General features: G+C 36.9%; 3 protein-coding genes across 3 annotated transcripts in view; 2 read left to right on the top strand and 1 right to left on the bottom strand.

The window, feature by feature from the left end:
• The window catches only part of LOC107722257 (sphingosine-1-phosphate phosphatase 2-like), a 5990-nt gene extending 5069 nt beyond the window's left edge, over window positions 1-921 (bottom strand). The window contains exon 1 of the mRNA XM_016530536.1: window positions 619-921. Coding sequence (XP_016386022.1) covers window positions 619-873 — 255 coding nt within the window. The 5' untranslated portion in view covers window positions 874-921. The remainder of the gene's footprint in view (window positions 1-618) is intronic.
• Window positions 922-3649: 2728 nt separating this feature from the next.
• Window positions 3650-4566, top strand: rnf228 (ring finger protein 228). Its single transcript, XM_016530551.1, has one exon. The coding sequence runs from the start codon at window positions 3733-3735 to the stop codon at window positions 4495-4497; it is 765 nt and encodes a 254-aa protein (XP_016386037.1). The 5' UTR covers window positions 3650-3732; the 3' UTR covers window positions 4498-4566.
• Window positions 4567-12270: 7704 nt separating this feature from the next.
• Window positions 12271-27090, top strand: part of LOC107722258 (paired box protein Pax-3-B-like) — a 21219-nt gene continuing 6399 nt past the window's right edge. Inside the window, exons 1-8 of the mRNA XM_016530537.1 lie at window positions 12271-12455; window positions 13254-13489; window positions 14105-14231; window positions 14757-14906; window positions 16638-16972; window positions 23460-23570; window positions 24088-24253; window positions 24327-24517. Of these exons, the coding sequence (XP_016386023.1) occupies window positions 12371-12455; window positions 13254-13489; window positions 14105-14231; window positions 14757-14906; window positions 16638-16972; window positions 23460-23570; window positions 24088-24253; window positions 24327-24517 (1401 nt within the window). The 5' untranslated portion in view covers window positions 12271-12370. The remainder of the gene's footprint in view (window positions 12456-13253; window positions 13490-14104; window positions 14232-14756; window positions 14907-16637; window positions 16973-23459; window positions 23571-24087; window positions 24254-24326; window positions 24518-27090) is intronic.

Here is a 27090-nt window from a genome sequence, read left to right on the forward strand (position 1 = left end):
TTTTTCTGTCAATATGGGGTGCTGTGTGTACATTAATGAGGAAAAAAAATTAACTTAAATGATTTTAGCAAATGGCTGCAATATAACAAAGAGTGAAAAATTTAAGGGGGTCTGAATAGTTTCCGTACCCACTGTATATATCTTTTTTTTTTGGTTGTAGCACCATGACTCACATTTTTATCTGTGCACCATAATAGCCTATATCAAACAAATTTTACTTTTACATATTTCATTTACGAAAATATATGAAAGCTTAATGACATTCGTAACTAATTGAATTAACACTAAAAACTGATATGTTTTTTTTTATTATTATTATTAGTATTAAAGTATGTTATTAAAGCAAGATTTAGGTTCAGGTTAGTGACTGCCCTTTCAGTTTAAAGCTCATTGTATATATTAAAATCAAATGAATTTTGAAAAGTTTTTTAATTTATCTACAAGATGAGACATCAAAAATTGCTTTATAAACATCTGACTGTCTCTAAACCAACCAGAGAAACAGGAAAATCTTGTAGTTGGGTATTTCTGTTTTTAAAAGCACAGCCTTTGCATTTGGGAACCTCTCGATTTTAATTCGCCTGAATGAAGAGTCTCATTTAAATCTGATTTACTTACTTCGCCTTTGGTGTCACACGGTGAACTGGCCGGTTTATAGTTGGAGTTACTGTCTTGTGCGCGTAACGTCCCGTTCGCCACCTGCTCCGCTCTGCGCCGGTGGATCGTGACCGGACCGTCCTTACCGGATCCATTGGCGTAAACGAGTCCGTTCTGACTAACATGCGAGCACGACTCTCTCGGAACCAGGCCGCAGCACTGCTGGAAAGCGGCCACCAGCTCGGGGCTGTTCAGGTACGAGATGACCCCCCACATGGCCGCACGGAGTTTGAGCTTCCGCAGTCCGCACCCAGCCCGGCTGAGCCCGCGTGCACAGGTGTGTTTTACAGCTGCAGGTGACAGAGCCTGAAAGTGTGCTGACGTAGAAGCTCATGGCTGTTTTGATTGGCTGACATGTTTACGCACGGAAAATTACCTGCTTATTGTACCTGTCACAGGTGGGTCATTCCTGTCTTGCAGTACCTTTGACTCTGTGACTTTCAAAAATTAATATTCTAGTGTTATTCTAGTCATTTAGTGACGTATATTTCTGCATCTGAAAGTAATTTTCAGAAATAATCAAGTGATCAAGCTCAGGCACTTCGATCTTATTTATTTATAGCAAAAAATGAAGGATGATCGATGATGAAGGTGTCAACTTTGTGTTCATTTTGATTTCATATTAATAAAACAAAAATAAAAGTCTGAAGTTTAATTATCAATGTAATGTTGATAATGATATTTTATTTACTTATAAACAGACCATATTCTCCTCTAAAATAAATCACAATAAAATAAATTATTGAAGTATCAGCACTAATATCTAAGTATATTGGCTTTCAAAAATAACTTACTGTACTTTTGAATCTGTGGTATCAGATTGAAAAATAAATAATTATTTTTTAAAAATTCAGACTCATCAAGGATAATATGATATTACACTTTTTATGTCATTTTATCTAATGAGATGTTTAAGAGTGAGACAAATTAACTAAATCACAAAACATCACAGAATTTACCACATCCCTTGCTCTAAGGCCTGGTTTCACAGACAGGGCTTAGACAGGATTAGGCCATAGTTCAGTTAGGACATTTAAGTAATTTTTCATAAACGTGCCTTAGAAAACACATTACTGGTGAGCATCTTGAGACAAAACAAAGGCACAGATATATTTTAAGATCAGTCAGTGCACGTTTCTTTCAGTTGACACAGCTCAGATTTACATTTTAGTCTGGGACTAGGCTTAAGCCTTGTCTGTGAGACCGGGGGTAAAAGTTTCATTTGGATCAGAATGATCTCCTTCGTTTTCAATTTCTTTTAAACATTTATCTTCATCTGACCCACAACAAATAAATAAACTTTTTTTTAGATATTCTTCTACTGTTCTTCTACATCTATTTTATCACTGTATATATGCACTGCATACAAACATTGTATTATTTGACTAAAATTTAATTTTGTTCCTGAAATCCACCCTAAATCCACTCTTTTTTTCTGGATATTCATGATTTTTGGATCAAAGGTATCCCAATCTTACCAAAAAGTTTTTTAACAACCCACAGGGATTAATTTAGGTTAATTTGGCCGTTTTTTAAATTTTTCTCAATGGCAAAAAGTGTCCCAATTTACCTGAATTCACTACTGATGGTCTGATCCAGATCAAAACCAAGACTGGATTACAATCTAATCTGAATGATCCTTTTTTTTCCCATTTGAACAAACTATTTTCAAGATTTGATCCAATCTAATATAGCCTAAAGCCCAATCATATTTCTTTTGAACTGGGTTCTGGTGTTTGTGCTGTTGTTTTCCCACCAAATGGCTTTTGTTAGTTGTAGTCCAAGAGACAACAAAAAAGACTAACAGGAAACTGATATTAAGGAAAAACCTACTAATTTAAATGTTTTGTTTGATTAGTAAAAATGTAAAAAATTAAGAAACATTTAAAAGATTTCTTAAAAAACTGCCAACTTTTCATGTCAGAAGTTATGGGAAATTTCCTTTTTTGGTAAATTGTAAATTTAATATTGTATCCGGTTTCCCTTCTACCTTTCATGGCAAAAACACTTGAACGAGTTGTGTTCAACCAAGTCTCAGCCTTTTTCACACAGAACAACCTCCTAGAAAGCAACCAATCTGGCTTCAGAAGTGGACATTCGAGTGAGACTGCCTTGCTTTCAGTTGTTGAAGCCCTAAGACTGGCAACAGCGGCTTCCAAATCTTCTATACTTATCTTGCTGGATCTGTCCGCTGCTTTTGATACAGTGAACCACCAGATCCTCCTGTCAACCCTATTGGAAAATGGCATCTCAGGAACCGCACGCCAGTGGTTTGAGTCTTACCTCTCAGATAGGTCCTTCATACACTGCGTTAGGCTAACCGAGACTTGTCATTTGCACTTATATATTGTTGCTCTTTTGTTAGTTTTGACTGCTTTTATTGTCCTCATTTGTAACTCGCTTTGGATAAAAGCGTCTTCTAAATGACTAAATGTAAATGTATCCAATATAACAACACAAAAAGGACCCTGGGGCTAGTTGTCACAAAAATGTAAACATAATAAACATGTTTATTTATTTGAATGGAGGGTGTCTGGGAAGTCTGTGAATGAAGCTGAAATATAGGTTAGGCAAGCCTTATGTTTCTGGATTATTAGTTTCCATGACAACAACGTGAGCCAGTTGAAATGTCAAACAGGTAGATGACTCACAATGGGGAATAAACGCGGTTAAATGGCCAGAATGATACATGGAAGAAACCACAGAGAGGTTTGGACAGCAAAAATGGAGTTAAATCTACTGACGTAAACAGCATGGTTTAGCCGAAGGCTCGTGCTGTTTGACCAGGACGCGTGTCTTATGCTTTGAGGTGTGATTCCCGCCGCGTCCCGCATCTTTCCGGATCGGTTCAGGAGGAGAGCAATTAAAGTCGCCCTTCAGGCGGCATTACATCACCGGAACGATACGGTTAATTAACGTGCACGGAGACTACAATAAGCGTTAAAAAAAAAAAAGGCCTGACACAAAAATGTCCGGGTTTAACAGCGTTCGCTGACGGGATAAAGAGAAGAAAAGGCTGCCCGCGTGACTGGCTCGCGTTCATTGTGTGGAGGATGTGAGGCAGCGCGAGATGCCATGGCAGCGGCGGATGCAGCAGCAGCTAACGGGCCGGAGCCTCCCGGTGTTCCGGTACCCAAGGCGTTTCCCTATGAGGAATATGAATGCAAAATCTGCTACAACTTTTTCGACCTCGACCGTCGGGCGCCCAAGATCTTGGAGTGTCTGCACACGTTTTGCGAGGAGTGTCTGCACGCGTTGCAGCTGTGCGAGGAGCGGCCGTGGCGCATCAGCTGCCCCGTGTGCCGCCACCGCACGCCGGTCCCGGACTACCGGATCCAGAACCTGCCTAACAACACCAAGGTCACGGAGAACTTCCCTCTGTACATCGACTCGGACCCCGTGCCTCAGGATGCTCTGCCGCCTCGCCGGCCTCCGCTGCACCCGGCGCTCGTTGCGCTCAGGCGCGAGGAGGACGCGTCCATGGCTGGTCACGCGACGCCGTCCACCACGACGGTGTCCAACGCGACCACGTTGTCCCAGGACTCGGTCTCGCGCTACGAGAGCTGCCAAAACTGCAGGCGTCTCGCGCTGACCACCGGATGCGTGTGCGTCATCTTCTCATTACTGTCCATGCTAGTGCTGCTCTTCATGGGCCTCATTTTCGTTCACAGCCACGGCGGGCCGCCCTCGCCCGCGGGACCCCTCTGCCTGTCGGTGGCCAGCATCCTCGCCATGGTGTCTGCGATGGTAACGTGGCTCCTCTACTGGCTCAAAGACCGACCGGAGCACGAGACGGGCCGCTCCTCGGCCACCAGTAACGCGAGCCGGAGAAACGCGTGACAGGAGATGAGCATCGTATGACAAGCCCTTAAAGCGTTTATTAATACTAGTTAGTTTCTTTTCATGTTACTAGTACTTTCAGTAGGCTATCTTTGGTTACACTTTATTTTAAGGTTTCCTTGTTACAGTGTAATTATACATATAGGCTAAGTACGGAGTAATAACTACATGTATTTACTATATGTGACCCTGGACCACAAAACCAATCATAAGGGTCATTTTTTTAAAACTGAGATTTATACATCATCTGAAAGCTGAATATAAGCTTTCCGTTGATTTATGGTTTGTTAGGATCGGACAATATTTGGCCGAGATACAACTATTTGAAATCTGGAATCTGAGGGTGCAAAAAAATAAATAAATAAAAATATTGAGAAAATCGCCTTTAAAGTTGTCCAAATGAAGTTCTTAGCAATGCATATTACTAATCAGATATTAGGTTTTGATCCTATCCTATGGTTTTGATATATGTATGGTAGGAAATGTACAAAATATCTTCATGGAACATGATATTTACTTAATATCCTAATGATTTTTGGCATAAAATAAAATCGACAATTTTGACCCATACAATGTATTGTTGGCTATTGCTACTAATATACCCGTGCTACTTATGACTGATTTTGTGCTCCAGTGTCACATATGGTTTGGCTTAGGGTTACTTGCATGTAATTATGCATAATTAATTGTTATTATATAATAGTAAGTACATGTAATGTGTGTAACAAGGACACCTTAAAATAAAGTGTTACCGTATCTTTTATATAGTTTAACTAGTACTTATTTATTAGGTAAATTAGATGTGCCTACTTCTATCAATCCCAGTATACTGGAAAAAATTAAGTTCACAAATAATTACAAAGAAACCTCAAGTAACACATTGGATTAAAATATGTGAAAGTATTTTCATGCAAAACATAGGCCAACTTCTCTGTTTTATTTACAAACATAATTTTTTACAGTATAATCACTAGTAACATTTGGTTACGATTGCTTATATTTGTGTAATGATTATTTATTGACCATTTCGAGGGGTGAGAACCAGAATGGCGTAAGTGACATTTTTGGTGAAATGGAGATATATATATCAAATGAAAGCTCTTAATGAGCTCTTTCTACTGGCAAAAGTACTGTCATCCATGAGTGTACAAATTTTTTATTATAAACAATTGAAATCAGTACACAAAGTCAGATCAAACTATGGTAACATTTTTTGTTTTGGCTCTCCTGTAAAGTTGGTGAAATGTCACTTACGCCTTTCTGGTTCTCAGCCCTCGATTTGTTAATGTTAGTTTCTGCATTAGGCTAGCTAACAATGAGCAATGCATTTGTCACATTTATTAAAGTTAGTTAATAAAAATACAACTTTTCAGTGTTACTTCTGGTTAGCTTAGGTCCATTAGGCTAATATTAACAAATACAACTTTTGAACTTTCTTATTATCTAAGAATAATAAATGCTTCATAAGTATTTTTCATTGTTAGTTCATATTAACTATGTATTTAACTAATGTTAACAAATGGAACCTTATTGTAAAGTGTCACTAGTGTCTGTTCAATTAGTATAGGGAAACTGGAAAAATACAAGTAACTCCTTAAATAGTAATTTCAATAACTAAAGAAGGACTAGTATCTAATGAGTCATTATCAGATCACTTAATAGTACAGGCTGGGGTTTCCCGACAAGGAGTATGGGTGCAAAATCTGCCACTTTTTCAACTATTTCAGCCCAAAATCTTGCAGTGCCTGCACACCTTAAGCGAGAAGAGTCTGCATATGTTGCTTGTGTGCAAGGAGAAGCCTTGGTGCATCAGATGCCCCCTATGCCATACATACCAGACTATCAGATGCAGAACCTGCCCTACGGCATCCACTGCAACCGTATACATGTGCGCCATCTTCTCCTTCCTGTCCATTTTTGTGCTGCTCTTCATGGGCCTCATATTTGTGCATGGCCACCTGAGGTTCTTCTGGCTAGGACACCTGTGTGAGCTTGAGAAGAACTGACTTCATACATCCTCTAAAAATCACCAAAACATCTGTTGGTTAAACATTGTTGCAAAAATAGTTATGGGAAAACACCCACAGCTGCCATTTGGTGTGATATTTAGCTGCTAATGCAATGATATTCAGACTTTGGTTGTGGGGCCACTATATAGAGTGGGGTCCAAAAGTGAAACCACTAGTGAAAATGCATCTATTTTGTATTGTTTTATCATTTAACCCATTTGTACATTTGTATTAATTACATTTACATTTATGCATTTGGAAGACACGTTTATCCAAAACAACTTAAATTGCATTCAAATAGTTCATCCATTCCCCGAGAATCTATCCATGACCTTAGCAATGTTAGCACTGTGCAACGTTTAATTAAAAAACTGGTCACAAATCTGCATACTAGCATAGAATTAGTAATTATTTTCTATTTTATGTCAAAACCTTGCTTTATTTTTTTTTTATACAAATCATTCTGTTAATATCGAGGTTTAAATAATAAAATGTGGTCTCAGATTTCCGGACCCCACTGTACATAATACAGTTTTATCATAGCAAATGAGACCTGCATTTATTTGACATTTACTGGAAATTCACTAATAAAGTCTGGTAGCTAGGTAAAACACTTATGTGAATCGGCCAAGCAAACGTGATTATTGGATGATATTCTCAAAATGGCTGCTGGGTGTTGTCATCCTCCTGCTGTATCATATACTATTCGTTTTTTTAAAAGAAGACCTCTTTGTTCTTATGGATCAATAGCTTTACTATAGAAATTGCTCATTTTATACCACCTCTTTGTTCTCCACTTCACCTATGCATCTATCACAGTAAAACCGTGTCGTTTGACAACTAACTGACAATCTCTTTTTGCTATCGTCTGTGTGTGCTTTTAATGTGCGTAGCATCACAGTGCATTGACCTTAGTACTCACTTTACCAACTCGTTCATCGGATTTTTGTACCACGCAAACCTGTGATGAGCAGTATCTGATGTACCTAGTTTAGAAGAAAACCTGCATGATGTTAAACAAAAACTAGATACTGAACTGTGCTTGGAAACGAAGGTCAGCCTTCAATACTTGAGGAAAGCCTCCTTGTTAATCGAATCAGTACAGCTGATTTGCCATTTCTACATTAAGCAATGACAAATTAGTCATTTATAAAGGGTATCTGATATGATGTTGTGAAAGTGTTGGTGAACAGCTATACAAATCGTACTCAAACAGTTCTCTGTTTATAGGGGTCATATGATGCGATTTCAAGTTTTCCTTTCTCTTTGGAGTGTTGGTCACATTTACCGTTGCTCAACGAAATTGCGCAGGAAAATTCCAGTCATTCAAATAGGAATGACTTTTTTCGCCTGAAAAAAAGTTGGCCACACAGATTTCAATCGCGTTGACAAACAGAAAGCTGCTTGGTATGAAAGTGACTTTTGTGCGAGCCTGTGACTTATAAAACTGACAATGGCGTTTTTTTACCCGCCAAATTTCACTAATGTGAATTGAATGTGTACATTTAGAAAAGATGCGCGTGAAGCAAGCAGGAATCTGACACCTGAAGAGCAGCTAGTTTTGCTGTGTCCTGCAGCCAAGAGGTGCTTTCAAGTGTTTACTGACCCACTAATGAAACTTTGCATTTCTCGCATAAGGCATTTGTCTTGGTATCATAAACTGATATATTCATCCAGCTAACTGTGGCTTGTTAACTTGAGTGCAAAACACAACTAGCATTGGCATACTGAATTTTTCTCTTATCTTTCTCTGTACAGCACTTTGGTTCCAGTCGTGGTGTTGAAAGTGCTTTATAAATAAAGTTTGAGTTGAATATATCATCCAGATTGTTTAGACTTAATGGTTTTATGACGATAATTAAGGACACTTGATGGCCTAAATTTCCTTCTATTAGGGTAAAGGCCATTTTCTTTAGAATGGTAAACATACTTGATCATATTCTCTTAAAGGGATAGTTCATCCAAAAATTACAATCCTGTAATTTACCCACCTTCATGTTATTCCCGAATCCTCTCGCTTTATCTGTGGAACACAAAAGGAGAAATATGAAAAACATCATGTTCCAAAGAGGACAAGAGCAAAACATGAGGGTGTGTATATCATTTTCAATCACTACTTCTTTAAATTAGCTCTTATGTGCCTTTACTTTTTATTTATTTGTTTATTTATTGAAGGAATTGAACATTTTAATAGGAATTATCAAGAGAATTTTCTATAAAGTTGTGCTGTTGTTGTAGGCAGATACAATGGATCAAACCAGGTCTGCCCTCTGTTGGTAGATAAGTGTAGTGACGCAGTCATTTGTGTATAGGTTTTGCTTAGATTTTTGTAAGGAAGGTTTTATAAAGTGAATGTGGGGGTATTTGAATGATTGCAGCAGTGATTTAGACAAGCAAAGGTTATTTCCCTGAGTGTTAAGGAAGTAAACAGCCATTATCTGCTGTTATCCGTGCTGTACAAAGCAACAACACTTGTAGAGAAAGTAGTATAATGTGCAGTAGTGTTATGTAGTCACCAGCTTCACAGCTCCTCCTGCCATTCTGTTGGGTAATATATCATTTTACTTTACACAATGACCTCGGTTTACTGCCTTTTTGATCCCTGCTGAAAAGACCAACAACAAAGTTTGGGGTCAGTAAGATTTTTTTCTTTTTTTAAAGAAAGAACATTAAATCATATTAAATTAAGCAGCTTTGAACATTGATAATAATCAGAAATGTTTCTTGAGCAGAAAATCTGAATGATTTCTGAAGGATCATGTGACATTGAAGACTGGAGTAATGATGCTGAAAATTCAGCTTTGCATCACAGGAATAAATTACATTTTAAAATATACTACAATAGAAAACAGTTATTTGTAATGATATTTCACAATATTACTGTTTTTACTGTGCTTTTGATCAAATAAATAGTGAACTTAACAAAATTGTTTCAAAAACACTGAAAAATCTTACCGAATCCAAACTTTGAACAGTAGTGTAAACTGCTGGTTAGTGCTGGTCTTGCTGGAAAAGCTGGTGGACCAAGAAAATCTTGCTGGTCAAGAGACCTGGAAGGCACACCAGCATTCAAAGCTCAATATACTGTATGCTGGTCTTTTCAACAGGGATGAGGATAAGGAGAAGAGAGAAGATACTCTTGTCCTCTGTCCTGGTCCAGTTATTTCATAGATGTGAGCCTGAAAGGAAACAGAAACAGTCTGTTGTGAACTCAGTCAACTTGGTCTTGCTGACTCACAAAACCAAGGACCAAACTGTAAAGAACGAAACGGACGATCAAAGATCAGGACGATCAGTGTGACCTCCCCTTGTTCTCATGGTACCACTATCGCTGTGACTGTCTGGACCATCAGGCCCGATGTGCGCACATCTGTTTATATGTCTGTTTCTCCCGCACACACTGGCCCAGTGACTGCACAACACTTACCTGAACCCAGTGTCACTGCCTGGGATGACTATACTTCCCTTAATGCACTCCAGCCCTGTTAGTAACACTATACGTAGGGTCATGGGCTTTGTACACAGCCCTTATATACTCTGTAATATGTTTATTAGAATTAGGAAATGTGTGTTTTTACTATTATGCCTCAATAATTGTTGTGAAACCTGTTTGAATTGTATTTGCACATTGAAATTGTTCTGTTGACATACAAGAACACACCTCTCGGTTGGCTAATAAATGAGAAAAAGGAAGAAAAAGGCTGTTTTCATGTAATTCATATATACAATATGAACTCACTGCGTGTGTGTGTGCGTGTATCCACCGTATTTTGAAACGCGTAAGTTTCAAGTTTTAACGTTTGATAACTAAGAATAACAAGTGCAGTAAATGGTAAAACTATTCGTTTGTAAATTGTAAACGAGTGTGTTCATGATTACGAAAATAAATATAAAAAGTATGATAACAAATAGGCCTATGTTTGCGATATCGAGCAGCATAACGGATTGTTTTTGAACAGGTAAAATAACAGGAAGTGAATTACACCGGAAGCCTCAATTCCTCGAACATTCTGGGAACAAATATAGCCGCGTCAAAAACGTTAAAAATAAGGTGGAATAAAAATGCAATATTTTATTTCCAATAGCATTTACGTGTTACTGTGAAACAAATGAATGTTTTCAGACAGCTTTTCTGAATGATAAATGCTTTCAGTACCTATAGCTGTCTCAGGATATCTCAACGATGTTGTCCTCCATCCGCACCATGCCTTCTCTAGCCTGGAGCTCATGCTTGTGCCAGTAAATGCAGGACAGATGATTTGATCCTAAAGTTGTCTTTGGGGAGGATTTACGTTTTCTCGGAGTGAACCCCATCTAATTGAGGTTAAAGTGGTGGTGACCTCTTGCTGACTCACAAAACCAAGGACCAAACTGTAAAGAACGAAACAGACGATCAAAATGTTCACCTCCAATGAAATTGATATTTATGTACCATTCAGTGTGACCTCCCCTTGTTCTCATGGTACCACTATCGCTGTGACTGTCTGGACCATCAGGCCCGATGTGCGCACATCTGTTTATATGTCTGTTTCTCCCACACACACTGGCCCAGTGACTGCACAACACTTACCTGAACCCAGTGTCACTGCCTGGGATGACTATACTTCCCTTAATGCACTCCAGCCCTGTTAGTAACACTATACGTAGGGTCATGGGCTTTGTACACAGCCCTTATATACTCTGTAATATGTTTATTAGAATTAGGAAATGTGTGTTTTTACTATTATGCCTCAATAATTGTTGTGAAACCTGTTTGAATTGTATTTGCACATTGAAATTGTTCTGTTGACATACAAGAACACACCTCTCGGTTGGCTAATAAATGAGAAAAAGGAAGAAAAAGGCTGTTTTCATGTAATTCATATATACAATATGAACTCACTGCGTGTGTGTGTGCGTGTATCCACCGTATTTTGAAACGCGTAAGTTTCAAGTTTTAACGTTTGATAACTAAGAATAACAAGTGCAGTAAATGGTAAAACTATTCGTTTGTAAATTGTAAACGAGTGTGTTCATGATTACGAAAATAAATATAAAAAGTATGATAACAAATAGGCCTATGTTTGCGATATCGAGCAGCATAACGGATTGTTTTTGAACAGGTAAAATAACAGGAAGTGAATTACACCGGAAGCCTCAATTCCTCGAACATTCTGGGAACAAATATAGCCGCGTCAAAAACGTTAAAAATAAGGTGGAATAAAAATGCAATATTTTATTTCCAATAGCATTTACGTGTTACTGTGAAACAAATGAATGTTTTCAGACAGCTTTTCTGAATGATAAATGCTTTCAGTACCTATAGCTGTCTCAGGATATCTCAACGATGTTGTCCTCCATCCGCACCATGCCTTCTCTAGCCTGGAGCTCATGCTTGTGCCAGTAAATGCAGGACAGATGATTTGATCCTAAAGTTGTCTTTGGGGAGGATTTACGTTCACTTTGGAACGCTTTTAGAGAGCAAAGTGTACTTCGTCGACCAATCAGCTCTCGGTTAAGGGATCCTGTGGACCAATCAGAACGCGCTGTTCGAGTAATAGACAAGGGGGTCTCTGCAAACTCAGAAATGTCTCCGTAGTTTGAGAACTCGCGCTCATCCTAAACGCCTGTTAATAACAATAACGCTACGATTATAATTCTCGTCACATAATGAAAACAACGACCAAGGACCACAAAAGAGAAGAGAGTACATCTGATTAATAACATTTAATTTCATCTTATTTTTATACTTATTTTCATGTTCTTCATGTAAGGATACAAAAAGACCATCGGAGCTTATGCTTTTTGTTTTTGATTGTGGAATATTTACATGCATTTTTAAGCCTGTTGAAGTGCACGTTTAGTCACCGCGCTGCCCTGGAGCAATGAGCGGCTTGGCAGGGACCGTTCCCAGGATGATGCGTCCATCTCTCTCTCAGAACTATCCCCGCAGCAGCTTCCCAATGGAGGGTAAATATGTTACATTAAATATGCACATTAAAATGGTTTAATTTAATAGTGGAAGCCCAAGTGTAAACCATTTTGGTATTTGTGTTGCATGAGTAGACTAACTTGACTAAAAACGGTGAAGTTACTTTTCCAAATGTTTTTTTTTTTTTTGAAACTTTTGCTGACATTTAAATATTATAATATTAAAAGTTATGTTTTGCTAGTATACATATTGTATTATGTTGCTTTTCTGAATTCTTCATTCTTAAATTTTTTTTTTCTTCAGTGATTCATTGTGCAAAGTACCTTTCATATATGAAGAACTAATAGGCTAACTATTTCACTGTACAGCTGTCACTTCAGGGTATTAGATAAAAAAGTTATTGGTGTAAAAAAGTTAAAAAGTTTAAGCTGTAAGGCTGTTTTAATCGGAATCATCATTTCTATATTTTCATAATTAACAATAGACTATTTGTTTAAATGCATTTAATTATCTGTCGCAATAGCCTACTCAATTGCATGAGTTCAGAGTTTCTGAATCAGTCGATAAATTTAAATAGGCTGGAAAAAGGATTGTAATTTTAGCAACATTTTTGTTTACCTAAAATTTAAAGCAGCAATTATACTGACGTTTTACTGGGTTGCTTTTATGTCAGAGAATTAAATGCACATGGAGCCTATAGGCTACTTGAACTGTCTTACTCCTTCCTTAGAAGCACTTCAGTTAGGCCTATTTACCTATGCAGAATGATTTTTCTTTCATGTTTCTGCAATTATGTTATCTCTCCACTGTCATAATTTGGGTTGGCTTCGATGCAGTTTCAACTCCGATAGGTCAGGGTCGAGTCAACCAGCTTGGAGGAGTTTTCATCAACGGCCGGCCTCTACCGAACCACATTCGACATAAGATAGTGGAGATGGCCCATCACGGGATCCGGCCCTGCATGATATCCCGCCAGCTCAGAGTCTCTCACGGCTGCGTCTCCAAAATCCTGTGCCGCTATCAGGAGACTGGATCCATCCGGCCTGGAGCCATCGGCGGCACTAAATCCAAGGTGAGGCCCTATAGGGAGGCATTGAAGTGCGGATTCATCTGTTGCAGCTGGGCGTGCGGATATTTCTATTTATTTTTATTTTATTTATTTATTTAGTCATTTAGCAGACGCTTTTATCCAAAGCGACTTACAAATGAGGACAATAAAAGCAGTCAAAACTAACAAAAGAGCAACAATATATAAGTGCAAATGACAAGTCTCGGTTAGCCTAACACAGTACACGTAGCAAGGTGAATATATATATATATATATATATATATATATATATACATACATATATACATATACACACATACACACACATACATACATACAAACAAACACACACTATAGATAAAGTAGAATTAAAATAGAATAGAAAGTGCTAGAGTTAGAGGGTCAAATAAAGGTGGAACAGATGTGTTTTTAGTCGTTTCTTGAAGATGGTTAAGGACTCAGCTGCTCGGAGCAGCTTATATTTCCAAGGAAATTTGTGGATAAACTCAAAGCAACAGGTCGATTACTAACTGAAAACGCCGAGTGGCGTTTGACATAATGACCCTGAATTTGAAATAAGAGTCTTTGAATTGAATCAGGCACCTTGTTCACTGTTTTTATTTTTATTATTTTTAACAGACTTCATCTCTACATGTGGAGAAGCGCGTTGAGGAATATAAACGGGGAAATCCCGGAATATTCAGTTGGGAAATTCGGGATAAATTGCTCAAAGAAGGAATTTGTGACCGGAACAACGTGCCTTCAGGTAGGCTATGCTTAAAACATAACGAAAAAATACAGGAACTGCAGTGTGCGAATTATTTATAAAAAAAAAAATTAAAAAAACTTTTACATTTGCATTTCCCTCACAGTTAACCGTCAACTGTCTTAAAGACGTAACAAAACTTTTTTTTTTTTAAATTTTGTGATATATAAAAAAATGCAAATAGCGCGTGTTTTGTAAACATCGACGTACTGTTGCTATGGTTACCTGGCGAACGCGATTTCTGTTGGTTAGCTCTAAAGTTAGCAAAGACCATAGAATACCCTTATAATAATAATAATAGCCTTAAAGTGACTTTGAAGTTAGGCAACTACAGCAAGTGTCTTCACTAGTTTTAGTAACCACAAAACGTAAACGACACACTCAGACTAGGCTACTTGTCATCTAACCTCTGCAGTTACTGAAACGTTTAAAAAATGAAATGCATACTATGAAATGCATACTAGTATATTAAAAGCTAGAAAACATATTAAGAGCACTTACGCATTCGGTTCAACTCTTGTCCAGTGAGTGCAATAAGCCGCATCATGAGAGGCCGATATGGCGCAAGAGGTGACGATGAGGAGGAGGAGGATGAAGAGGACATCGAGAAGCGCGAGCAGGAAGAACACGGCCGCAGGAGCGGACACAGCATCGAGGGGATTCTCGCAGACAGATGTGAGTGGATCCTACAAACTCTTTATGCTTTAATATCAACAGATTTCAGAAAGAACTGTGGCAGGAGGACTGTACATGATCTGGAGTTGTTGGAAAGATGTGCTTTTAACAAATTGGAATTTAATTAGAATGGTGATAGACCTATAGGCTATGTTTTCATGAATATATAAATGGATTGAACACTTGGGGCCTATAATAGTGATACAAACTCATAAAGGTTCCTATCGTTTTAGCCAGTAACAAAAGAAAAAAATTAGCCCACACTACTAGCAATTTTTTGGAAATTTTACTTGAAAATGCTTGACAAGCTTTGTGCATTAATATAAATTGTTCCCAAGAATTTCTCAGCAAAACATTTTTTAAATGGACAGATTGGATAATGAAGGAAACCTGGCAACAAGTGTCCAGAACGCATGCTTTTCAGTAGTTTTCAAAACCATCCCAGGATGCACTTCATGAAATTGGTTGAGAGAATTTCTAGAATGTGTAGAACTGGAATCTAGACAGTTTCATTTGTTTAACATTTCTTGGTCAATGCATAATTGTCATACGTCTATTTGTGTTATTTCATAGTTTTGATGACTTTATTATGACTATTTTACACATTTGAGGATAATAGTAAACAGTGAGGTGCCCAAAACTTTGACTGGTGGTTTATAAAGCAGAAATATAAACAAAAATGTGGTGTATTCACTTGTAATGTTTCTAATAGCCTATATTAATTAATTACGTTGCATTAATGATGAGTTAGATTTACTGATGATCAATAACCAGTAATTCCCAAGAATATTTTTTTGCACTTTATTTATTAATTTTTCAAACATGTTTAGACACAAAAAGTTCAAACTATTGCAGAATTATGTATTCTTTCCCCACCCCGTTCCACAACCCTGAATTAACAGAAAGTGGAAAAATAATGAATAAACAACCAAATAAATAATTATATGAAAAAACAGAGATAGCAGGATACATTTCAATATTTTGTTATCAAGCAGATATATCAAAGTCAATTTTTGTTAACAAAACAAGTAAATAAGTGTTCACACAAAAAAAAGTAATTCCCAAGAATATTAATAAATATTATGCAACAGGCATGAAGGAAGTGAAATAAAAAAGTTGCGAAATCTGGAAAAAGTGGGTAATGTGGCCACAATGATATTTTCATTCTACAAAAGCAATGAGGGTTTTAGATGGAGTTCTGCATTTCCTTAAAATAATACAAAATGAAGGAAATATATAAGTTACTGTATATACTAGAACAAATTGGATAATCAATTAAAAAACAAGACAATTGTCATAATTTACTCTCACTCATGTCATTCCAAACCCATATGACTTTCTTTCTGTGAAACTCTGAAGGAGAAATTATCATAAATATTAAAATATGACAACACAATGAATTGTTAAGAAAGGACAGCTGTAGCATTTCTGTGCAAAGCGGCCTCAGAGGAATCAAAAGGGGAAAAACGTTGATAAAAACAGTGGAAGAGAGTCTATTTTTGCCTTCTTGCTGCCTACTGTCGACAGCTGAAGTGAACTGATGTTTTGCTGTTCTGTAATGATATTTAATGAGCTAACAGCCTGTCCCTGCGTGACTAATTAAGGTGAATGTTATTTGACTGCCTCTGATGCCCAGCTAACACCACTTCAGCTCCCTAAATAATACTGATCGGGATGCAGTGTCACTCTTAATGGCGATGGGAGTTTATTAAAGGCTTTTTCCGTCAATAGGGACCAGTGTTCTCCTCGGCTGTTCCTTCATGGCCCGGAGCGGTGGTCACAATGGGGGCGAGCCTCTCGTCATGCGTGCTGTCCGTCACGCTCTGCCCGTCTCGCGATCCAAGAAAGACGAGTTGCCCGAGCCGATTAAATCAGGCTCTTTATTTGAACTTCGCTTTCATCTGGCCAATGAGTTCAACAGGCCTTGCTCTTTTTCTCTTTCGTTCTCCTCATGCCTTGTTCTACCTCTCTTGGCCTGCGGCGCATTTTCGATTAATATCTGTGGGCCGTTGTCAGTCCCTGCCATTCCCACCGCCCCTCCTTTCCTGGGAGACACAGACAGGCAAGTTGAGTTCAGTATTTACACCCTTCTTTTGAATAGGCAACAGCTTGATTCCTGAACCCTTTCCTTCATACTGTCTTCATATATCATCTTAAAGACTCAAAGATGTTGGAGTGTGTGCGGGGAGACTGTAGCTTATGAAATCTCGCTGTTGCTGTCCTCCAAAACGCCCAGCTAACAAAAAATATGTTCTATATGAGCATTTTGCTAACGTTCCCATTAAAAAACACCATAAAAACACCATTTGCGAATATTCTCTGAACATTCAAAATGCTCGGTTTAAAAAAACATTTTTTTTTCTTGGTTCAACATTAGAGAAAACATTAAGGTTCCATTTGATCATTTTGTAAACATTATGGGAATGTTACTTTTTGGAACCATCTGAAACTATTAAGTAGTAACATTTAAAAAAACAGACAAACATGCAACAAATTTAAAAGAAAAACATTTAAGAACATTTTGGTAACTTGATTCCTGAACCCTTTCCTTCATACTGTCTTCATATATCATCTTAAAGACTCAAAGATGTTGGAGTGTGTGCGGGGAGACTGTAGCTTATGAAATCTCGCTGTTGCTGTCCTCCAAAACGCCCAGCTAACAAAAAATATGTTCTATATGAGCATTTTGCTAACGTTCCCATTAAAAAACACCATAAAAACACCATTTGCGAATATTCTCTGAACATTCAAAATGCTCGGTTTAAAAAAACATTTTTTTTTCTTGGTTCAACATTAGAGAAAACATTAAGGTTCCATTTGATCATTTTGTAAACATTATGGGAATGTTACTTTTTGGAACCATCTGAAACTATTAAGTAGTAACATTTAAAAAAACAGACAAACATGCAACAAATTTAAAAGAAAAACATTTAAGAACATTTTGGTAACGTTTCCATTAAGTTATTAGGATGTTATTTCTGAATGTTCTCTTAAATGTTCTCTGAACTACCGAAAATATCCAGTTTTTAAATATTTTTAAAAAATTCTTAGATTTATGAATGCTGCAGAAAACATTAAGGGAATGTTCTATTTTATAATTTTACATACATTATGGGAATGTTACTAATGAATGTCCTCTGAACCTTCTGAAACTAGTAGTACTGTTCAAGAAATGTTACTTATGAAAACTTTCCTTGAATGATGTATAAATAATGATTTTGTGCTAATGTTACAGACCAACGTTGTAAAGACGAATGTTCTATTAATGTTACCGGAATACTCTTTGTTCATAACTTTGAGAGAACCTTGCCAGAACGCAGAACACAAAGTTCTGAGAATGTTCCCTATTCGTTTCCTTGCACGCATTGTGTCATATTGGAACAAATATAGTATGCTCAAAGCAGAAAAGTCTACTTAGAAGTATATTTTGAAAAGTGTAAAATGGTTGACACTCCTATAATACGCACATATGCACATGCTGCCAAACATATGCACATGCAAAAACATGCAAACACACACATGGATGCACACACGTACACATGCATACACAAACAGTGCCAACTGGCCCAATGTGGGATGGTTTGTGTGGCACCATGGAGTGTGCAGTCAGCGGGTCGTAATTCACTCTGGCAGCCAAAACAAACACATGCACACAAACACAAACACAAAAACACAAATGCACCACCAAGAAGACCTAAAAAAGGAAATTTCGTCAAGACAAACTTGGCTAGACCTTAACATCTCTAAGTGAAAAATTCAGTCTATTTTGGGAGTATTTTTATCGTATGTGAAATATTAAAGCATGCATTGCTCCCTTTTATGACACAGAGTGAGGCAGACAGTGAGAGGAGTATAGTTGGATGGCAATGCGGGGAAACCCCCCAAACAAAACTGTCTCCATTGTGTCCAGCGTGCAGTGTCAGGGTCAGCAGACTTAGGAATCCGTGTCTGCTTGAGTTCAGGCCCTGAAGGCAAAACTACAGTATGTGTGTGTCAGTTAGCACACAGAGAGCACGAAAACAACACAGAGAGTTCAGGGCGGCTGCTTTTTATTGGATAGTTGATAAGTGAGCATAGGACTTGTATATGAAAATATGAATCAACTCACCTAATCACAACCACAAAGTGCAGTTTCTTGCTTAGTTTGTTTAAAAAAGGTGGTACATTGTTTTAGCTGATGGCAAACAAACACTTGTTTTAAGTTGTTAAACAGAGCAGTCTGAGGTCACTGGCGTTTGACCTCCAGTGATCAAAGGTCACATGGGAGTATGTTTAGAGTGACAGGTGACCACTTCCTGTTTTAACTCCTATTCCCTTCAGCATAAATGCACTAACTATATTTGAAATAGCATCTTACTTATCTTACTATGTCAGCATAGGATGCACATTTTCCACCACAATTGTGAAAATGTGCAATATACACACTTTAAGGAATACTACAATGTACTGACCTGATATTGCATCTCCAGTATGAAGTAATATATTAACAGCAATCTAATACTTGACTTACATCTTGATTGGACTGAGATACACTGCTGTTGATTGGATTTTTTTTATGTTTTTGAAAGTAGTCTCTTTTGCTCACTAGGGCTGCATTATTTTGATCAAAAATACAGTAAAACCTGTAATATTCTGAAATATTATTACAATTTAAAGTAGCTGTTTTCTATTTAAATATATACTTTAAAATGTAATTTATTGCTGTGATGCAAAGCTGAATTTTCAGCATCATTACTCCAGTCTTCAGTGTTACGTGATCCTTAAGAAAATATTTTAATATGCTGATTTGTTGTCCAAGAAACATGTTAAAAATAGTTTTATGGAAACTCTGATCATTTTTTCAGGATTATTTGATGAATAGAAAGTTCAAAAAGAACAGCAAATCTTTTGTAACATAAAGGTCTTTACTGTCACTATTGATCAATTTAATGCATCCTTGCTGAATAAAAGTATTCATTTCATTTAACTTTTGAATGGTAGTGTAAGCTAGCGCATTTCTACAGAAACTTGGATTAAAAATGCAAAATAATCATCTCTAATTAATTGCAAGTTTGATGAAGCCATATCGTGCACTGTACTACTTTGAAATGTTCATAGTTGCATACTGCATGCTGTTTCACACACTAGCTTCTTTTACAAAAGCCACACAAGCAAAAAAACGTATCAAAAGTGACTCGAGAGCAAAGCAAAAGAGGCTAAACAGACCAAGAGCACATTTGGTTCAGAGCTGAAACGTGTGGTTGTTTGAGGGCAGCTGCGAGGGTCACAGTTGCTCTTTAGCAAGTCAAGTCCTCCCTCTGTTTCTCTCTGTTCCTAAACGCTGGGGGGCAGATGGGCCCACGAGCTGTCACTCATCCTTTCTGTCTCCGGCATCTGTTAGTTCTCTATGTACTGCTTAATGTAGTCGGGCAGTCACTCAGCCAACCTCGGCGCTGAAAAGGACCCGCCTCGCTCTCCCCTCTCCGAGACGCTGCATTTGTTCCCAAGCTTTCTTTTATGCATGTCTTTGTCTTTCTTTTTTGGCTGTTTTTGATGGCGAGGGGGCATGTCATTGGCTCAATTAGCTCTCTTCATTACCTGCCCCCAAGAGAATCGCTCGCACACACACAGACTAACGCTACACACGCACATATGGTTTTATCTTGGACCTCTGCTGCTTGCCCCGACCAAAACTAAGTGCAAAAGCCTGCTGGATATGCGATCGCCGTCTCGCAGTATTAATGAAACTCCTTAGGTGGATTTTGTGTACATGAATGCATGAGGTAAATGGGCTCGGGGTGATATTTCGCCTCCGAATATTGAATTTAAACAACGAGGGCCCAGAGCTGAAGAGAAACGGCGGATGGAGATGCTTTTAGTGACCGCACCGTTTACATAGCGGAGGGCTAAAATATCTTAAAACACATACTCATGCACACTACACGTTAACTTTACATGCCAAAGACCTAAAACCACACACACATACGCACTCTGTGTATTTACAGAAGGCAGAATATCTCTAGATTCTCCAGCGGTTCCATTTCCATGACGTTTGGGTTTTGGTTGTGTGTGTTTAGAAGCCTGTGGTCTGTATTTTTCTGCCCGAATTAAACCCGTGTTTACTGTTTGCTCTTTGGTTCTGTTTATTCACTTGCCTTGATTCTCATTCAGTCAGCAAAAATATAAAGATGCAAGCACTTACTTGTTTGCTACCTGATGATTAGATGTCAAAAATGAAAATTTTTCCAATCCTCTATTTCCTTTCATTTCAAAAAGCACCATAAAAGTATCATAGAAGTAGTCCATGCAACCTGTGTACTATATTTCAAGTCTTCTGAAGACATACAGTAGATTTTTGTGAAGAACTGATCAAAATTTAAGTGTCTCGTTTAAGATTTTTCAGACTCGCCACATTGCAATCACTTTATGTGATGTGAGAACCAATCTGTTTGATACAATAAATGTCTAGAGCATATTTACATAGACAAACATAGTAAGAAATTAAACTGAAGAAATAGCACAGCAGAACGCAGCCTGTTTGATCAATGAACATTTTGACACCATTTACTCACCCTTGTGTTTTGATCCTGTATTTTCTTTCTTGTGAAAACTCTGGGTTTTTTTCTGTCAAGCTCCTAAAATAACAAAAAACATCATAATAGTATTATTAAAGAAACCTGTGCAATATATTTTATTCTTCTGACAGATTTGGTTTTATTTTTCCATACAACGACAAAAAATTGCATCTGTTAAATGCCTAAAATGACAAAAAAACACCTCAAAAGTATAATAAAAGTAGTCCATGAAACATGTGCACTATATTTCATACAATAGATTTGTGTCAAAATTCACAGTCGTTTTTCACTTATAATGATCTCTTCTGGTATCAAGTCTCATTTTTACATTTTTCAAACTTGCCACATCACAATTACTTTACGTGATGTGAAAACCAAAGCTGTTTGATATCACTAATAAAGCATATTTAGACCAACATAGTAAAAATGTCATTAAAAAATAGCACAGAAGAACACAGCCACTTAGTGGAGCTTTTTTGGAGCTTGGTAGTTTCAACGTAAAATATGGTTTAAAAAATCATATAATTTTTTGTTTTTATTAAAGTCAAAGATATAATTAATATAATATAATAACTTAATATAATGTATCATTTTTAAGTCACCCAATCACCATAAATACATCAAGTTACACTAATAAAACTACATTTAAGGGTTAGATCATATAGAAATAACTTAAGTAAATATATGATGACAAAAAATTACAGGTTTTGATTAAAATATCCCTTTACTTGAGAGTTATTAATGCGAGCGCACAGTAAAAGAAAACCCATAGATGACTCATTATTTAGCTCTCATTCCTTCAATAGACTAGACTTTTTTGATAGGTCTCAGATCTGTGAATCATCTGTTTCCACATCCAAGTCTCAGGTGCTTCTGAGCTTTTTCTCAATGGGTTTTTGAAGAGATTGAGCACTTGAACTACCGAGCCCACCCTTTTCCCTTTCTGCCCTGCCACCCACCCACCTTTGGCCTTCTTTCTGCCCCTTCCACCCCCTCCAGGGCAGGTGACGGCCTCCACTGAGAGCCCCGGCCGTCATGATGGATTCCACAGATGGAGCGTGCAAATCGATCCAACAAAGACCGAGGGGAAGACAGATTGAGAGAGAGAGATGCACAAATAGCTCAATGTCTGGACAATAAAAATTCACTAAATAGGAATTTCCTTTAATTCCAACACCATGAATATACTGTATAATTACCGGCTTTTCCGTTTGGAATGTGTTGTTGTGAGTCATTCTAGGCTGATGAACAGTTTTCCACACGCTTCAGTGTTCCTTTAACCAAATCCCTGTGAAATTGTAGGAATTTCCCATAGTTCTCATTTGAGTCCTCATAAGTACATTTCTGTTTGAAATAAGAAAAACAAAAGCCTTTTTATGAGTAAATAGGTCATGTTTTATTAAATTAATGATTTGGGTTTTATTTATTTGTGTGTGTGTGTGTGTGTTTCTTTTATAGATTTGTTTTATTTTTTCCATTTAATTTTACGGTCATCCAGCACATTGCCTCTTTCTTTTCTCCTCCACTGTATTTCTCTTTCATCCAGTTTGTTCTTGTGCTTTTTAAAATCCCTCCTGCAGCTCTCTGTTTGTGTTTTATTATTTGACTGTTGCTCTGTGGTCTTTTTAGTTACTGAGGAAAAATGGAGAGGGAAAAAAAAAATCAGACAAGGAATTACTGTGCGACACACAAAAATAAGCCTGGCTCTGAAGCCTTTCAAGAAAAGATGTGAAGAAGCTCATACAATTCTCCTTCACCAAAACACCACATCATTAAAAATGAGTAAAAGCTGCTAAAACATGTTTGTTTGGTACTTTTGCCAATTGAGGAGTGTCTTTTGTGCTTCTGCGTGTTCATATTTGTGTGTATTTTCTAGGTTTATGACACACACAATTGTTTAAGTGGAGATTTGCCATTAACAACTACTGTTTCCATAATACTAGACAAAACCTAATCCAGTTTAAAAATAAATAAATATTATTAAACACACAAAAAAAAGGCCGAACAGCTGGAGGAGCTGGAGAGAGCTTTCGAACGCACACATTACCCTGATATCTACACCAGAGAAGAGCTCGCTCAGAGAGCCAAAATCACAGAGGCACGAGTGCAGGTACAAATACACCCCATACGCCTGGAAAAAAGAACAGACAGAATCAAAAACTATTTCATTACACTCCTACGCTTGTAAAAATTCCCAAGAATTTGTATTTATTTATTTTTTACAATTGGATTTGAAGAGATTGAAGATTTCAGGTACTTTTGAAGAGATTGAGCTCTTGATTTTTTTATTCTATACAAAATTATATATATATAAACATATAAACTTTATATGAATAAAAATATTTCTTACATTATATATTAATATAATATCAAAATCTTAAAATACACCTTATAAATTCAAATCTAAATATGATATATTTTTTAAGTATTTTGTTTTCTTACATTATTTTTAGATATTTAGAATAAATGTATAATGTATAAAAATAATATCTACATTATACCATTTTGTAAATAACTTAAAAATAGCATTTTTATATCTTAATCATATAATTTGAAAAAATCATATTGTGTGTAAAAAAATATTTTATTAACTATTTCATTACACTCCTACGCTTGTCTTTTCTCAGGTGTGGTTCAGCAACAGACGAGCTCGTTGGAGGAAGCAGGCGGGAGCCAATCAGCTCATGGCATTCAATCACCTGATCCCCGGTGGTTTTTCACATCCGGCGGTGTCCAGTCTCTCCCCGTATCAGCTGTCAGAGAGCCCGTACCCACCCGCTGGCCTTTCTCAAGGTAAACATGTTGTATTTAAATCCACTTTGACGTATAAAATGTTTCCGGATGTAATGGCTATATCTGTTGTCAGATTTGAGTGCTGTACACAGACCTCAGCCGCTCCCGCCGCCCGCAGGCCATCAGAGTGCTGGAGGGGCGGGGCCGGAGGGCGGGGCTTCCTACTGTCTCTCCAGTCGCCATGGCTACGCAGGATATTCAGATACATTTGGAACTCATAACAGTCACACCAACTCTGCCATCAACAATGGACTGTCTTCTCAGGTAATAAAGGCTTTAAATTGTGTAAAACCGTTGAATATAATTTCTAATAATGCTCAGTTATTAGTTAGTGAGTTGTCAGTCTTTGGTTGTCACATGACTAGCTTAAACAAATGACTAAGTCTGTACATTAAACTGGATAAAGCATCAATGGCCTGATATTGATTACCAGAGAAAATCATGTTAACTTGTCCCTCATTTTGCAAACTGTAACACACTTATCATGGAAGTCTAGAAGGCAGCGACACAAATAGATATTTAAAATAAAATCATATTCAAGACATCTCCAAAACACTTAACTATTGCATGCGTGTATGATAAAACCACTTAAACTTTTCCTTTCCTGTAATGAAAATCTGCTGATTCTGGTTGAAAAGGATACCTGATAGAGTTATAAAATTACAATATATTCTATTATAATATTTATGAATATTTACTTTTAGCATATTTAATATAATATTAATTTAAAATACTTAAAATCTAGTCATTTTCTTCATTTTTATTTATTTCATGATTTAATTACTTATATATACAGTATATATACAGTATACATATATATATATATATATATATATATATACAGTATATATATATATATATATATATATATACTTAAAGTCTGTTAATGAAAGATTTATTTATTTATATGGCACTTTATTCATTTAATGATTTAATTACTGATACACATAAATAAATTAATATATGTTTATATGAAAAAAGTTAGTGACAAATTCATGTAAGTACTTTAACAAAACTATGAGTTGCAAATTGAAGGATGAGTCTTGTCTAAATTATTTTGTGTGGTAATTAGCAGCATGACAGATCCTAAACCTAAAATAATTTTTGAGATAAAAAAAAAAAAACAGCATAAAATAGTGATAAATGAAATGTATTTTTTTTGGTTAAGCCTTTAAATGTTAAAAACATGCAGTTGAAAATGACTCAGTGGACGGTGCAGTGGATCCACCTGTTGACCCACAGTTGAGTGTCAGTTTAATGGCTTCTGGCTTCTGTAGAAACTATTACACACTTCAAGACAATGCATTACGCAGATAAATTCCTCCATCATAGGTCATTTCCGTTTTTCACTCAGTTATCTTTAGCTTTCCACTGGACCGTGCAAACGCAGCACAGAACACACAGAAACACTGACGCCCCTCTGTGTGCGAGACAGACGACTGACCTCCACATGCTTCTCATTTGTTAAAGGAGCGCACCAAAGCCTCAACAGGGGGTGTTTGTCAGGAACACTGACAGAGCGCTATGAATTACAGGTCTGACGGGTGTGAATGTAGTGTGGAGTGAGTCTGGTACAGTCTCACATTCTCGCTGTCATCGTCCACAGTGCTAATACATGAAAAATGCTGTTAAGATTCAAAGCATCCCAGTGTAGTATTGAGATGGATGTTTCAATCTTCATAGTGTTACATATAGATACAGTCGTGGCCAAAAGTTTTGGCAGTGACATAAATTTTGTGTTTTGCAAAATTTATGTCATAAGCTGTTGTGGTGTTCATTCACATTGTTTCTAGATGATGCCACTTCCAATACTTGTAGAAACAATGTGAATGAACACCACAACAGCTTAAGTAGCAAATTTTGCAAAACACAAAATTTATGTCACTGCCAAAACTTTAAATCATTCAAAATTTGGGGTCAGTAATATTTTTTACATTTTTAAAAAGAAATGAATACTTTTATTCAGCAAGGATGCATTAAATTGATAAAAAGGGACAGTAAAGACATTTATAATCTTACAAAAGATTTCTGTTTCAAATAAATGCTGAATATGAAGCGGCACAATTGATAATAATCAGAAATGTTTCTTGAGCAGCAAATCAGCATATTAGAATGATTTCTGAAGGATCATGTGACACTGAAGACTGGAGTAATGATGCTGAAAATTCAGCTTGCATCAAAGGAATAAATTACATTTTACAATATATTCAAATAGAAAATAGTTATTTTAAATTGTAATAATATTTCACTGTATTTTTGATGAAATAATTACTACTTGTGAAACCATTAAAAACATTTTTGAACGGTTGTGAATAAAGGCGTCTATCAGACGCAGTGTTTGGGCTGTGTTGTGTTCAGGTGTGTGTTCAGGCAAATAAATGCAGCCTTGGTGATCAGAAGAGACTTCTTTCAAAAACAAAACAAAAAATCTTACAGATCCCAAACTTCTCTCTCTCTCTCTCTATATATATATATATAACCGCACCTTAGCAAATCTATATATTTATAAAATAATTTTTATATTTTACAACAAGTTAGCAACTGCAATCAACAGTTAGTAATGTGATGCCAACTCAGATTTTCTATGGGAAATATAAAAATCTAGTCAAATTGTATCCAGAAAGTATGTACATTTAATGTGAAGTTGTTGGTTTTTGATTATGTTGAGTGCTAAATTTTCCCAAACTCATGGAGAAAATCTTCCAGAGCTTTGGAAACAGAATTCCATCCTGGATTCGGCACACATCACTCCCTGCTCCACTATGGGAAATGGTTTAAGCGAGACCATGTGCGTGACCGTGTGTGTGTGTGTGTGTGTGTGTGTGTGTGTGTGTGTG

This window comes from Sinocyclocheilus rhinocerous, unplaced genomic scaffold (genome assembly GCF_001515625.1).
Source record: "Sinocyclocheilus rhinocerous isolate Xijiao unplaced genomic scaffold, SAMN03320098_v1.1 scaffold2589, whole genome shotgun sequence".
Lineage (NCBI taxonomy): Eukaryota > Metazoa > Chordata > Actinopteri > Cypriniformes > Cyprinidae > Sinocyclocheilus > Sinocyclocheilus rhinocerous.

Coding starts and splice junctions, on each gene's coding strand:
- rnf228 (XM_016530551.1), top strand. CDS start 3,733: ATGGCAGCGGCGGATGCAGCAGCAGCTAACGGGCCGGAGCCTCCCGGT.